The sequence below is a fragment of the Spathaspora passalidarum genome, assembly GCF_000223485.1.
Source record: "Spathaspora passalidarum NRRL Y-27907 unplaced genomic scaffold SPAPAscaffold_3, whole genome shotgun sequence".
Classification (NCBI taxonomy): domain Eukaryota; kingdom Fungi; phylum Ascomycota; class Pichiomycetes; order Serinales; family Debaryomycetaceae; genus Spathaspora; species Spathaspora passalidarum.
Window position 1 is genome coordinate 1132581 of NW_006767427.1, and position 13863 is coordinate 1146443.

Here is a 13863-nt window from a genome sequence, read left to right on the forward strand (position 1 = left end):
CAGATTGCAAACGCAATCTATGGGGTTGTTCCAGTTATAAGCTGGTTTTGACATGTTTACTTTTTTGCAACTTTGTTATTTTCTGCCACCGAGGAAAAAATTGGAAATATTTCTTGTGACCCGTAAGCTTAGTCACCAACACTTAAATGCTTTACCAACTACTACTGTATGGTGTACTATGCTTACTACTATCTAATCTCACACTGGCAGTTCAAGTCAACTACAACTCATCATTTACACCCGACCATCTAGCATATCTTCGCAACGAAACAAAATCATTATTCAACCATGCCTGGCAGTCATATATGCAACACGGATTCCCTGCCGACGAAGTAACCCCAATATCGTGTCAGCCATACGGGCCAGATTTCAACGATATAAATAATGCCGTAAGGAATGATGCCTTGGGAAATGTGTCACTGACGATATTGGACAATTTGGATACGTTGATTATAATGGAGCAATGGGAAGAATTAGAGTATGTGTTGTCCTATTTGAAATCTCAGCAGGCGACATTCTTTGAGCAAGATACTGTTGTTCAGGTGTTTGAGTTGACTATTAGGTCCTTGGGTGGATTGTTGTCGGCACATTTGTTATTGACTGACGTGACTAATCTTCCTGCGAGGTATAGCAAGTTTAATCAGATTTGCCAAGAATACGACGGATTCTTGCTATCCATGGCTTATGATTTGGGATTAAGGTTGATTCCATCGTATAAGACAACCACTAATATACCTGTTCCAAGAATAAATCTAGCCAGGGGGTTAAGAAGAGTTCCACCTGCACTACAACGAGATGCCTGCACTTCGGGAGCAACCACACCCGTATTGGAGTTCACTCTATTATCACGATTAACGGGTGATTTACAGTTTGAATATTATACCCAACTTACATTCTGGAAATTATGGTCTTCTAAACTGAATTTACATTTGTTGCCGATGTCAATTGATCCATTGGCCAACCATTGGAAGGATGCAATCACAGGCGTAGGTGCATCTATTGATTCTTTCTACGAGTATACTGTTAAAGCGGCAGTTTTGTTTAATGATGACTACATGTGGTCAGTATTCAAAACTTCTTACCAAGCCCTACTTACTCATCTGGCACAAGGCGGCGGACCTAATGATGGCCTGATGATATTCTCAAATGTAAACACTGAAGATGGGTCCGTTTTTGGAGACTGGATTGATCTGTTGGGGGCTTTTTGGCCCGGATTGCAAGTATTAGCTGGGCAATTAACCGACGCGATCAAGACCCATGCCGTATATTTGAAAATATGGAATTATTTCGATCTGATCCCGGAACGATGGGTGTATTATCATAATGAGGAGGTACAAAAGGAAGTAAAAAGTGAAGATTCGGTTGCGTTGGAATGGTATCCTTTACGGCCGGAGTTTATTGAGTCGACGTATTATTTATACCGAGCAACGCGCGATCCCATGTATTTGCAAATTGGTGAGCGAGTGATGATTCTTCTTCGAGATCGGTACAAGACATTATGCGGGTTTAGTGGATTACAAGATGTAAGAACTGGCGAGAGACAAGATCGAATGGAGACGTTTGTCATGGGTGAGACTTTAAAATATTTGTACTTGTTGTTTGATACTAAGGACGAGGTGTTTTTGCATGATACGAAAGTTATGGGGAATAAGAATTGGATATTTTCCACCGAAGCCCACCCATTATGGTTGAATAGAAAGATTGACTTGTTTAACATCAGCAAGGGATCGGTGGCATATAGAGACGAAAATGTTTCCAGCAAGGCATTCCTGGCTAAATTTGCTAGTCAAATCACCAAATCAAACAACGAGCTTGCTCATTTCCCAAAATCTCCATTCCTTAAAAATATGACTGTAGCAAGAAGAGCAGATATTCCCATTCCTGGAAACATAAACGATAATATTTTGAAGAGGGATCCACATGGGTCTAGATTTGACATGTGTGAATTAAACCCATGGACAAAATCGCCGCGAGGATTTCTAGAATCTGGGTACTATACATGGGACCGCTTCTTTAATGGAGATTACCTATTCCGAAGGTCGTTGATGAAACCAAAGTACATCGTGGACAAAGGATCATTTGATGGCAGTAACGTTGAATTGACACTTGCATTTTATGACAAGTTCACCATGGGCGAAAAGAAGGGAGAGTATCACTTACAATGCCCTGTACCGGCCAACACTATTTGCTATGAAGTCATGTGGGGAGATATCAAACAATGCAACCAGATTGAGATTTCGGAAATGCATTATAACCCCAAGGGGGAGAACTTTCCATACATGGTTCCTGGGGACCTATGGATGCCCGAGATCAAAGGATTGAAAATCTTGATTGAGGAATTGGAAGAGGGGAAAGTAGACTCTAGAAATACAGTAATTACAAAAGAGTTCATAGCGTCATTGCAAAGCAACGACACTGTTGAGTCGGACACTATACTTCGAATTAATCGTGTCAATGGGGTGTACCTCAAGTCCAATTCTGTCATATGGACATTACCATTTCCTATAACCAAACAAGACGAAGGGCTAATTGGAGTCAACTCTGACCTTCGGGTAGTAATCCAAGGCCGAGTAGTAGAAAACTTGATGGTTTGGTATGGATAAACTATTATAGATTTTTGTATAGAATAAGAACACGCGTTCGTAGTACATTCCAAATTCTTTTTTCGGGCGGTAGGACCATTTTTTTACATCACCATCGACTGGAACCAAACAAACCGGGCGGCTCGACTTGCTACCACCACCACCACCAACAATCACGTTTTAAACTTTGCCAGGAAATTCACAAAAACTTTGCACCAACTCAACGAATCCTGTTCCACTAAAATTTTTTTTATTAATACAGACAATACATCTCGCACATACCTCGTACATACATATATAATTCGCTATTGAATAATGAGTTACGACCCTATACACGATACATATATCCCCAATAAACTGGCGATAGAAACAACCAGCGAAGTTCCACAACAGACCGAGCTGGATGCACATAGAAGTGGACCAATCTCAATCTCAAGTTTGGTCAGTCGTAACAGCACCGACAGTATCCCACCTGAAGATGTGCCTGTTGTTACTCCTGTGAAAAATGAAGTCAACAAAGTGATTTCCATCTCCAACATAGTGAACAACTCGTCAGATGCTGACGAAGAACAGGAGCAAGAACAAGAACAAGAACAAGAAGAAGAAGATGAAGACACCGATGTCAATTCATCCATTATCGGCCATGAAGACAGCGAAACCATAACTGCTAGCACCACTAAATCCAAAAGAAAACATCCCAATACTAATCGGTTCAAACATTTGAAAAAAGCAGACGGAGAACCATTTTGGAGAAAGGATATCTCCCATGACTTTCTCAAGTACTTGTTTGATGACGAAACTGCTTGCTTCACTAACTCATTCCCCGAATGCAACATCTCTAACGCCAACAATGATCCCAAGATTTCTTTTTCGGACTTGTATGTTCGCTCATTAGTTGAATCGACAAAATGTTCACGCGTACTTAAAGAGAGATTGATCAAGGATAAAGAAATGGGTAAATCGGTGGCCAAGGTGTGTCTATTAGTCAATGCCGGAAGAATGAACACCACCATAAACTTTGTCCCAGAAATGAGGTCAAGTTTACGGACATACCATTCAATCCCTTCGTTGCAAGCCGACCCGGAAACTGGCAAGTCCAAACAATTACAAGACACACCAAGATTAAAGTCAATCCTCAAAGCTGTATGCGAAGGTGAAGAAAACAACTTGAAGTTTTTGGACGAAATGATTTCAAATCCGCCGGCCAAAAAACCAAACACAAACGTCGTACAGTTGATTTTCCTCTTGAGTAACTCGTTACATGGAATTCCCTATTTCGGTCCCGACGAACCTAGCAATCAATTGATGGAATTCTTTATGAATCCCAAGATTCACCCTAAGAACAAAGCACAACGATTCCTCTGGGTGATGTACACTTATTTAGAAACTAGTTTCACTTCAGAAGAATTAGCCCAGAATCCATTTGGTGGAGCTACTGTTCCAGGTATAGAATTAATTCCTGAAGATCAAATTGCTGAATTTGACAAAGACACCGATTATGAAATTGCATATGCGGAAAACATGTACAAGACCAGATTGAAATGTTTAGCTGATGAAGAACATAATGCTCCTGTCAAGAAAAAGACCGGGAAGAGAGATTTGGAAGATGCGGAGACAAGCGAGTCTGATGATACCGCTGACGAACTGGCAATTATCAAGAAGAAAATTGCCCCCAACGGAACCCAATTGAAGAAGAAAAAACTTAAACGAACTTCCCAGCCTAATGTGTCGTCACCACTATCCAAGAATGTCATCAATTTCAATGTTGATAAATCTGAAGATAACGAAGCTGAAGTCAGAACACAAAACAAGAACGGTTCTACCTTAGACAACATCCAATTCCCAATTGAAGGACTTTCCAAGATTGTTTCGTCTTTCGGACCAACTACAATAGATGCTGTTCCTGATGTAGCTGAATCTGTCTCACACATGGATGATGTTGTAAACTTTACTCGACCAATTGTGAAGGAAGTGCGAACTTCTTCCAAGGCAAGTACGGCATCTTTTAACAAGAAAACCACCATACTTGGGAACTGGATCTATCGATACTTCAAATATAAAAAGTCCATTGGAAATAAATTATTAGGAATAGAATGGGAAGACATTCGTCATGATTTGATCCATGGAGTGGAATCATACATGAATGAGCAATTTGGAAAATCGTTGAACATCGAGAAATTCTTACATATCACCAAGGAGGATGAAGATGGAGAAGCAAACGAACAGGATGGCGACCTTGGATTTTCATATCTCCCCATACACGACTATAACAAAGCCAACGAAAAGAGCGTGTTTATATTACAATTGACTACATTTTGTAACGAATGGTTCATTCTGAAATTACAAGAACAATTAAAGGCCGGGGTTGCTCCCGTGGTACATAATAGTAGAATCTCGTTTGATTTAGATAATCACCAGGTGTTGTATAACTAAATAAAAATAACCTATACCGTATAGCCAAATGCATTCTTGAGTAGATTTTCCAATGCCTTTTGAACTCCGTATTGTTTAACTAGATTTTGAAATGCTTCATTTAGAGAATGGTAGTTTTCATGATGTTTGTTGTGCACATCAGTCACATACAAGTTTAGCTGTGAGTTGCAATTTCCAGTTATGGTGTCCTTTAGTATAATTGACCAAGTCAATGTCACTTTATGCTTGTTGTTTATCTCAAGCTGGATCCTATCAAGCAGTTTCATTATTGCAAATAGTGTCAAATTATCATCGCATTCTTGTTCTGCAAGTAGATCCCGTAATATCGACTGGTCATTAATTAAACTCCTGTATTTTCTGATAATCTTGTACATAGTAGAAATTCGTCGATGGACTAATATCGATAATGAGTTAAGACTGTACATTACCAAATTGATTTTCTTATTGGGTATATAATTTTGAAGTAGAGCCTTAGCCAAGGATGGTGACAACAGCGTTATGATTAACATCGGCGGGGTATCCAACTTTCCAAACTGTATATTGACCACTGAGTCATCAGCATAATCTACATCAACACGAAGGGGTATTTTGAAAAGTAACGGAGACACCACAGTATATTGAATTGTGCGCATCATCCTATTGTCGTCATTGTAGTAATTTGCAGTATCCAACTTTTCCAATTCTAAATGAGGAGTAAACATTCGCAATTGATCCAATCGCTTATCCCAGTCTGTAGAGGGATATACATTTAAACTCTTCAGTACGTAATCTTCTTGTTCGCGATTCCGTGTATTTATAGCCCGGTGATACTCATGCGTATTTTCTTTGAGTAGCTCATCCATGCGTTTCCGAGCTGCATTTCTTGTTTGTCGTTCCTTTAAGAAACGTAGACGTAGTCGTGCATCCTCGACTTTCAGGTTAATCTCTGATCTCTGTTTAACTAAGTTGTCTCTTTGTTCGATTAGTTCTATTTTGGATCCTTGCAATTTAATTAGTTCCACTGTAGCGTCTTCTGGTTGTTCTGCATCAGTTATCTGTAGTGTATTCAGCGCAGCAAGATTAAGCAGGGGACCCTTCGTATCAGCTTGAACATTGGTCAGTGATGCTAGTGGCGAGGTATGTAGTAAATCAGAAAGTGAAGTCGAATCTTGGACGTGGCTCATTGTGGTATTCTCTTAAGTTGGTCGTTTTGTTTTTTTTTTTACAACCATATTTGTTTTGATTTCCGATTAGCCAAAGCAACACCGAAAAAAATCAAAGTCAATAAAAAATGGTGATGAGAAAGCCAGTCTTTGCAACAAACAAGTAAGACACGATGGTATCAGAACCCGAATTGAAAAGTGTATGTATTGAGAGTGTCCAATCCATTAGTAATTTAAGGAAATTTACTAACATTTTGCAGTATATGGATAAGAAATTGTCTATACAATTGAATGGATCGAGAAAAGTAATAGGTGTTTTAAGGGGTTACGACGTATGTATAATAATAGGTGTGACTATGAGTAGGCAACTACTAACAGAGTGTTTAGGTATTTTTAAACATAACTTTGGCTGACGCTTTAGAAGAACAACAAAATGGTGAAAAACTTAATATTGGACAAGTGGTATGTGTGATCTGTGAAGGGAGACCGTGAAAACAGCTTATACTAACAGAGAATTTAGGTCATTAGAGGGAACTGTATTGTATCTTTGGAGGTATGTATTAATTTTTTATCAAGAAAGAAGTAATAATTACTAACATTTACTAGGCATTAGAAAAGATATGATAGATATGTATTAGTTAAATATATTCATTAACTTTACTTGAAAACGATCAAATTACAATACTATACAGGTTTGTGTTTTGGTTGTTTGTTTATTTGATTTTTGTATGTTTTCTCTCGTGTTGATGAACTTGCTCCTATTAGTGTACACTATTATAATTTGAGGGTTAATTGTCAGTTGGAAAAACGTTGGGTCATTTCAACTCCACAAACCTTAAACTGACATTTGGTGTAGAAACCAATGTTTTCTTCCGAACAATCCAAAATAACTTTGTAACAACCAGCTTCCTTTGCAAGTTTGGCCAAACTTGTAACTAAATAAATACCCAACTTCTTACCTTGCTCAGTTTCATATACTGAAATATCCTCGATATGGCCAACTAATCCACATTCATGGATTAATTTCCTTTCAACCAAGAGCATCCCGGTAGCCACGACTTTTCCATTGGTGTCTGTTATAACATGTGGACGATATATTTCTGGCAAGGAAGTCCAGTGGTTAAACAAGTCTTCAAATTGTTCTGATGAGATATTACCGACAGTAGTCAACCCTCTCAAGGTTTCACAGTAGTTATTGGAATAATCGGTTACTTTTAATCTTCTGAATGTATACCCTTGAGGCAAAGTATTGATTTCGTTAGTCATGACGTGTGTATGTGTGTGTGTGTGTAAAAAGGTGTCTTGTAATTGCTCGCTTGTAAGTGAAATGAGTGTCTGCAATAGGAAATCCCAGTCGATATCAGAATAAAGTAAAAGAATAAAAGAATCAAAAATATTAATAAATATTTATATTAGATTTCATAGAACAAAATCCGACAAAATGTATAATGTGAATCTTCTAATTTTAGAACATGGATCAAAGTCGAACAAAAACTTTAAGAAAAAACAATAGAAATTCTGGTGTATCAAAAAGCTTTTTTTTTTTATTTATTTTTTTATTTTTGTAGGCGGAAATCCACCGATTTTTTTTCTTCCTGTCATTAACTTACCTTTCTTGGATAAATTATAAATAATACAAAGACAATAAGGTAAACCTTACCGAGACACACGCGAAGAGTGAACCTTTCAGGGCTGATGCAAACTTTTACATGAATGTGTGACCCCCTTATTATTATTGTAGTTTTGCTTTACTTGATGTTTTGTTTTTTATTTACATCACCTTATGAACTTTGTAACTTTCCCGTAAGCCAGAATTAACCAACCAGAAGTAGCATGTGAAGATAAGAATTTTCTCCTAAAGGTCACAAATGAAATATGTAGCTTAAATTTGATTTTAAAATCGCCTTATAACGCGTCTTTAATTGTCCGTATGAACCGTAATATGTAGGAATGGATGTTTCGTTTTGTGCAATATACAGGTTGAGGCTATAGTATTAGGTTAATATGTAGGTTGAAGTGAAAATTCACCAGATTCAAATGAAATTAGAGGTTGCAATCACATCAAGGGCACAAAGTCTACCCCAAGAAACAGATCCCACATTCAAGATACTCGAAAGATCGATTCAGCCGTTTGTTTACATTTCCCCACGGTGAAACAAGGTGTTTTACTCGATTGCAACCTGCTTTCATTTACCACAAAAATGAAAACCTTCGATTATTCGTTAAACAAGAAAATGCAAGATGTGGGGCAATCAATGGAAACGTTGTAACGATGTCTGTAATAGATCAACTCCACCACCACATGTGTGCCAACTTGTTTTTATACCCATAATCTGTCTGTATGTCCAATAATGGTGAAGTGGTCGCAAAATTTTCGTCGTCACGTGATTGGTTTTAAGTGAGTATTGAACTCGTAAGCACATCCATATTTCATTGGAATATACTTGATCTGGAATAATGGTTACGCTTTTGATAATCTCCTCCCCCCTCCCCCTCCTGCTTGAGTGAAACATTAATGTGTGTTGTTAGCAACTGTTGAATTCTGTGGTGATGCACATGCATAGAATGAAGCAAGGTCTCTAAATAACGTACACCAGGAAGGTTTTGAAAGAATCTAAATTGCATATAACATTGACAGAATTGAACAATGAAGCTGTCATTCACATTAGACTAGACAATATATCGGGAGACCTGCTTTTGATGGGCATGTGATTTCTTGTTGCAAAACGCCATCGCCACTCCATTTTATTTTATTTTTTTGTGAGAGCTTACCCATCGGAAATAAACCTATTTGTTCTCTTCCTCAACTAATAGAAGATGGTTTTCGATTCAGAAATTCTTAACTACAAGACATATGCCTATTCAAATGCCAACCATCCTGTGGAATTGGTTGACCAGTCAATCAAACTAGTCAAATCTTTCACTGGACAAGGCTATACCATTCCTGCAAACAACATCCTTGTCAAGATCCACTATGCGGCCCTTAACCCCGTGGACATCAAAATGTACCATTTGGCATTTGGAATCACCTCTTTATTCAATTCCAAGAAGGGATTTGGGAAGGATTACTGTGGTGAAGTAGTTGCTGTTGGTTCTGAAGCCGATACTACTGTTAAAGTGGGTGATTTTATCCTGGGTTTGTATTTCCCTGTTTATGCCCAAGGTTCAGTGGGCCAATACCTTATGCTTGACACTACCAAGAAGCAAGAACGGGTGTTTACTACAGTTGCTTTGAACCTTTCCCATGCTGAATCTGCCAGTTGGCCCTTAGTGTTGGGAACAGCCATGTACATGCTCAATGGACTCGAGTTGGCCAACAAGAAGGTACTTGTATTAGGTGGGGCAACCTCGGTGGGGAGATATGTCACTCAACTTTTGAAAGTAGAAAACAGTAAAGAGATTGTAGCTACTTGTTCTCCTCGTTCGGAAAAGTTGGTTATAGAACTTGGTGCCACTTCTACAATTGACTATCATGGAAATGTTCTTAATTCCGTGTTGGAATCGGTAAAAACATCTGGGGCATTTAGTTATATTATCGATTGTACTGGCGGTGATGAGTTGTTTAGGAATATATCTATCATATTGCAAAAGGGTGGGACGTACAATACTATTGTTGGTGATAAACCTGGATCCTCTGTTTTGAATTTAGCCGTGTCGATAGTTAAGGGAATGACCAGAGTGGTTGCCTCTAAACTTGGATTGATTTCCTATACCTACAACTACATGTTATTGGAGCCCGGGTTTAATTTCATGGATGAAGCCAAGAAATATCTTGAAAATGGCGATGTTAAAGTATTTGTTGATCATATTTACAAATTTGATGAATTTAACCAGGCATTAAAGAGATTAGAACTGGGGAATCCTTCAGGAAAAGTTGTTATTGAAATTGATCATTAAAATTATATATTTTTAGTCTACCTTGTTGTACGTAAAAAATTAAAATAAATCATTACTCTCTAATGCCCGATTGAGATGCTCATAGATCTTGGGCGTGTCCCATCTCTTTGTGATGTTTGATTCCAAACATCCACATATTATATCATAAAGCCATTTAAACTCTCGTTTGTGTTCAATCTTTTTCCAGGAACATCTCAAATGCTCCCATTCCTCTTGTCGTCTTAAATCCACCATCGATGAAGCTGCAAATGCATTTTGTGCTTCTTCTTCTTCGTCGCAACCTTCTTTCTTAAGCACCCATTCTAACAAACACGCCTTTCTTAAATCGGCCTTGTTAAATTTTCCAGCAGCTATAATAGCACGTAATCGAGGTTCATACTGATGCTGGAATGGTAGTTTACCAACACACATGGCGTACATCAATACACCTAAAGCCCATACATCAGCCAGGGGTCCTAATGGTGGTGGAGAAGGTAGTAACAATTCTGGGGCGGCGTAAGGCAATGAACCAATGTGGGAATGGGGTAATCCGGAATCAACCCCTTCGTTTATGCTAGGAGATGCTTTACCCGCTGTGAAATCGTAAATTTCGGGATATGTGTTTGGTGTAAGGTGAATGGATTGCATTGAGGGACCATGGGTTTTGAAAAAGTTGGATATACCTACTCGGGAATCATCATGAATGCTCAATTCCAATTTTCGGGAATTGGGAGTGTCCCCTCCAATAAGTGGTTTCCTCATTCCAGCATTGCTAGACCTGCTTCTCATCATTAGCGCATTTTCATCCACAGCCAAACTGGCAATTGGTGACGCTAGGTGCTTGGCGGAATTTTGTCGACTCACACGAGCACTGTATACTCGAGACATCCCAAAATCGCAAAGCTTGATTTGATATAAATCATCGTCTTTTCTTTCAAGTAATACATTTTCTAACTTCAAATCACCATGAACAATCCCTTTTTCTTCATGCATGTAAAGTAATGCATTGACAATTTGTCTTGTGCAATCAATTACTCGTAATAATCGTTCTCGTTGGGATTCAATCAGGAACCCAAGCGGTCCAGTTGTTGTATGTAACCCACAATCAAATTGACCCATAGCAGTAACCATTTCAAATAAAGTACCCCCATAAATACGTTCCATAATACAAAAGATCGCATTCTCGGTTTCTAAATGCTCAATCAAGGGAAGAATATTTTCATGATGCAATTGTTTCCATATAGATATTTCCTTCTTGAACACTTCTAATACTTTGGGGTTATGTCTCTGTCGATTATCTGAGAAATCCATTCGAGAGCTAGGTCGACTCAGCGGGGTATCGCAGTCTCTAATCGATTTGACAATCTTAATGGCACGGATGTTTCCTGCATTGTCGGTGCATTCTCTAATTGTCCCCCATGCACCAAACCCGATTATTTTACCCAATTCGTGACCCATTACAATTGCACCTTTTTCATCAATATTGTACTTTTGCTTGGGTTCATGGTACTTTTTCAAATCATTAGTGGAAGCATGGGCAAGTAATCGACTAGCTACACTGCCCACCCGTGGTCGTTTCACAAAACTGTTATTGGCAGAATTACCTCCACTTCTTGGTGTTTTCCCTGATCCTAGCGAAGATCCCAAAAAGTTCTTGGCATATACCGAAAATTGAGAATAGTCAATAGAGTCTGAAAATGACTTGACGATCTTCTTTCGTTGGGAATATGGCAAATCATTGAAATTAGGTGGGAGAGAATTAACAATCAATTCGTAGTTTATCTCACCCGTGACTGGATCAATTACGCTGTCACTCGGCCTTTGTTTCTTGGCTCGAATGGGTAATTCAACAATGTCGTCACATGGAACACCCCCTCGCTTTTCAGACGAGGTCGAAGTTAAAGTGTCTATGCTTTTGGCAGTCAGCAGTTCAGCGATTTCCCCCTCAGGTAGTCTCGTCTTCATGTACTCGTGCAACTTTGAGAATGAAAAGTTCTTTGCGGGGTTAGCTGTTCTGATGGGTTGTGGGGCAACTTGGGCATGTAATTTGTTCAAATCAAGGTATGACTCTTCTCGACTATGTGGGGTATTTGAATGACTAGTATATGCACTGTTGCTGTTGGAATCGGATTGTTTACCCTTTTCAAAATCCGAGGTGCTCTTATTCCATTGATAGACCATATCTGAGAAATCTAACCCAGGGATATATTCATCTTCTAGTCCAATACGGTAATTCTCATTAATGTCAATGTTACTATCATGGGAACGGGAATATATCTTCATGGGGAGTGCTTCGAAGGGGTATGCATTTTCGTTATTGGTGAGTGTTACTAGATTAGTGGTAGTAGTGGAGGGGTCTGCTGTCATGGAAGCAGGGTCCGCTCGTGATCCATACAAATGGGTAAATGTCTTTTGCCGTTCAAGAAAGTCGTGTTTGATAACATGGGGTCTGATCTTTCCGTCTTCAAAGATACGCCGTCCTGTTTCCAGATCAAAGTTATTCTTTTCCGTTTCTGAGAATCGTCTGGTTAGTCTAAATTGCGATGGCAATGGGTGGGAGTCATGATCAAGGTTGTAGTTGATGGTAGGTTTGGCACTGTGGCCCACTTTGTAGTTTAGATTGGACGGTAATTGAGTGTGAACGTCTTCATCAGTGGGTGATACCAGTGGGGTGATTTGGAATTTGGAGTCGTCTAGTAGGTTTACAGTTGACACTTTTGGTTGTGATTTCAAGGGTATCTCCATCATGTGTGTGTGTGTGTATGTGTGTGTTGGATGTGAATATGTCTGTAAATACCCCTGTTGAGTGATGTATTTACAAGTGTGTGAAGTGGGGAGGGAGAAAGTGATTAAGTTTTATATGCTTGTATGTCTAATAAAATGTCTGTAGTTTGCTTGCGTCTATTAATTAGTGTAGTGTAATGGTTTAATGCTGCTTGATACAGCAGACGATACTATGAATGACTAAGCTTTAATTGCTTGTGATAATTGGTGATGTATTAGTGAAAGTCGTAAAAAGAGAAGGAAGAAAGGAAACCCAATTTCATAATAATAATTTTGTGCGCTGGCGGGGGAAGAGGGGGGAAGCATGATTGAATCAATTGTACGCCGGTTAGTTTTACAAATGAGATCTTTTTTTACTACGGCAAAATGCTTCGAAAAGCGTTTCCGGTGAATGATCAAACGGGTTTTGAGAAACAAAACACAAATATATATACACACACGCACAAACACAAAGTCAACCAGAGTCAAAGTCATTCATTCTCACACACAAACCAAGTGAGGGTTTGAATTTCACAGCACTACCAAAAAAAAAAATAAAGAAAATAAATAAAAATAAAAAATTAAGTCTGCTTTGTTTAGTCATAATTTTTAATCTAGAACTTGGCTTAGTTTCACCCCAACATTGTGACTCCCAATTGGGAAGATTGGACATCTGTGCATGCCAAGAGCTCGTATGTATCGAATGATAATCTAGAGGAATCCCCCTATTAAGTTTTAGTGGTGTGCATGAAAGTCGTCATATAAACTTTATTTACGCTCATGACCCCTAACCCCGGTAAGTCTCAGTTCTTGTGTTAGCAGGGGATACTTTGCAGTAGAGTGATTCAGTTGTAGTGAAACAGGTCACTCATCCATCACCTCTCTATTTCACTAGGAACAGATTTATGAAATGCCGGCTGTACACGGCTATATACGGACATGCCCCCATTTAGATCTTTTTCGCCCCCTCACTCCAAAAGCATCTTTCGTCTACAATGTTTATTCTATGGTAAACAATGATGGTATATAAAAAAAAATAAACTATTTAGATCTATATTCCGGTATAA

The 13863-nt window shown here is 38.8% G+C and overlaps 6 protein-coding genes across 6 annotated transcripts; 3 read left to right on the forward strand and 3 right to left on the reverse strand. All coding sequences in view use genetic code 12, as the record gives it.

The window, feature by feature from the left end:
* Window positions 1-146: 146 nt before the first annotated feature.
* On the forward strand, window positions 147-2603 carry SPAPADRAFT_135794 (alpha-1,2-mannosidase MNL1; the record flags this gene model as incomplete). The annotated part of the gene is made up of 1 exon (XM_007374659.1): window positions 147-2603. The coding sequence occupies one exon, from the start codon at window positions 147-149 to the stop codon at window positions 2601-2603; it is 2457 nt and encodes an 818-aa protein (XP_007374721.1).
* A 294-nt stretch (window positions 2604-2897) lies between these two features.
* On the forward strand, window positions 2898-5015 carry SPAPADRAFT_55120 (uncharacterized protein; the record flags this gene model as incomplete). Its single annotated transcript, XM_007374660.1, has 1 exon — window positions 2898-5015. The coding sequence occupies one exon, from the start codon at window positions 2898-2900 to the stop codon at window positions 5013-5015; it is 2118 nt and encodes a 705-aa protein (XP_007374722.1).
* Window positions 3768-6182, reverse strand: SPAPADRAFT_60537 (uncharacterized protein; the record flags this gene model as incomplete). The annotated part of the gene is made up of 1 exon (XM_007374661.1): window positions 3768-6182. One exon carries the CDS (start codon window positions 6176-6178, stop codon window positions 5027-5029), a length of 1152 nt encoding a protein of 383 aa, XP_007374723.1.
* A 587-nt stretch (window positions 6183-6769) lies between these two features.
* On the reverse strand, window positions 6770-7525 carry GNA1 (glucosamine 6-phosphate N-acetyltransferase; the record flags this gene model as incomplete). Its single annotated transcript, XM_007374662.1, has 1 exon — window positions 6770-7525. One exon carries the CDS (start codon window positions 7421-7423, stop codon window positions 6953-6955), a length of 471 nt encoding a protein of 156 aa, XP_007374724.1.
* Window positions 7526-8962: 1437 nt separating this feature from the next.
* On the forward strand, window positions 8963-11076 carry YIM1 (Yim1p; the record flags this gene model as incomplete). The annotated part of the gene is made up of 1 exon (XM_007374663.1): window positions 8963-11076. One exon carries the CDS (start codon window positions 8975-8977, stop codon window positions 10052-10054), a length of 1080 nt encoding a protein of 359 aa, XP_007374725.1.
* On the reverse strand, window positions 10094-12778 carry SPAPADRAFT_55124 (protein kinase; the record flags this gene model as incomplete). The annotated part of the gene is made up of 1 exon (XM_007374664.1): window positions 10094-12778. One exon carries the CDS (start codon window positions 12776-12778, stop codon window positions 10094-10096), a length of 2685 nt encoding a protein of 894 aa, XP_007374726.1.
* Between the last annotated feature and the right edge of the window lie 1085 nt (window positions 12779-13863).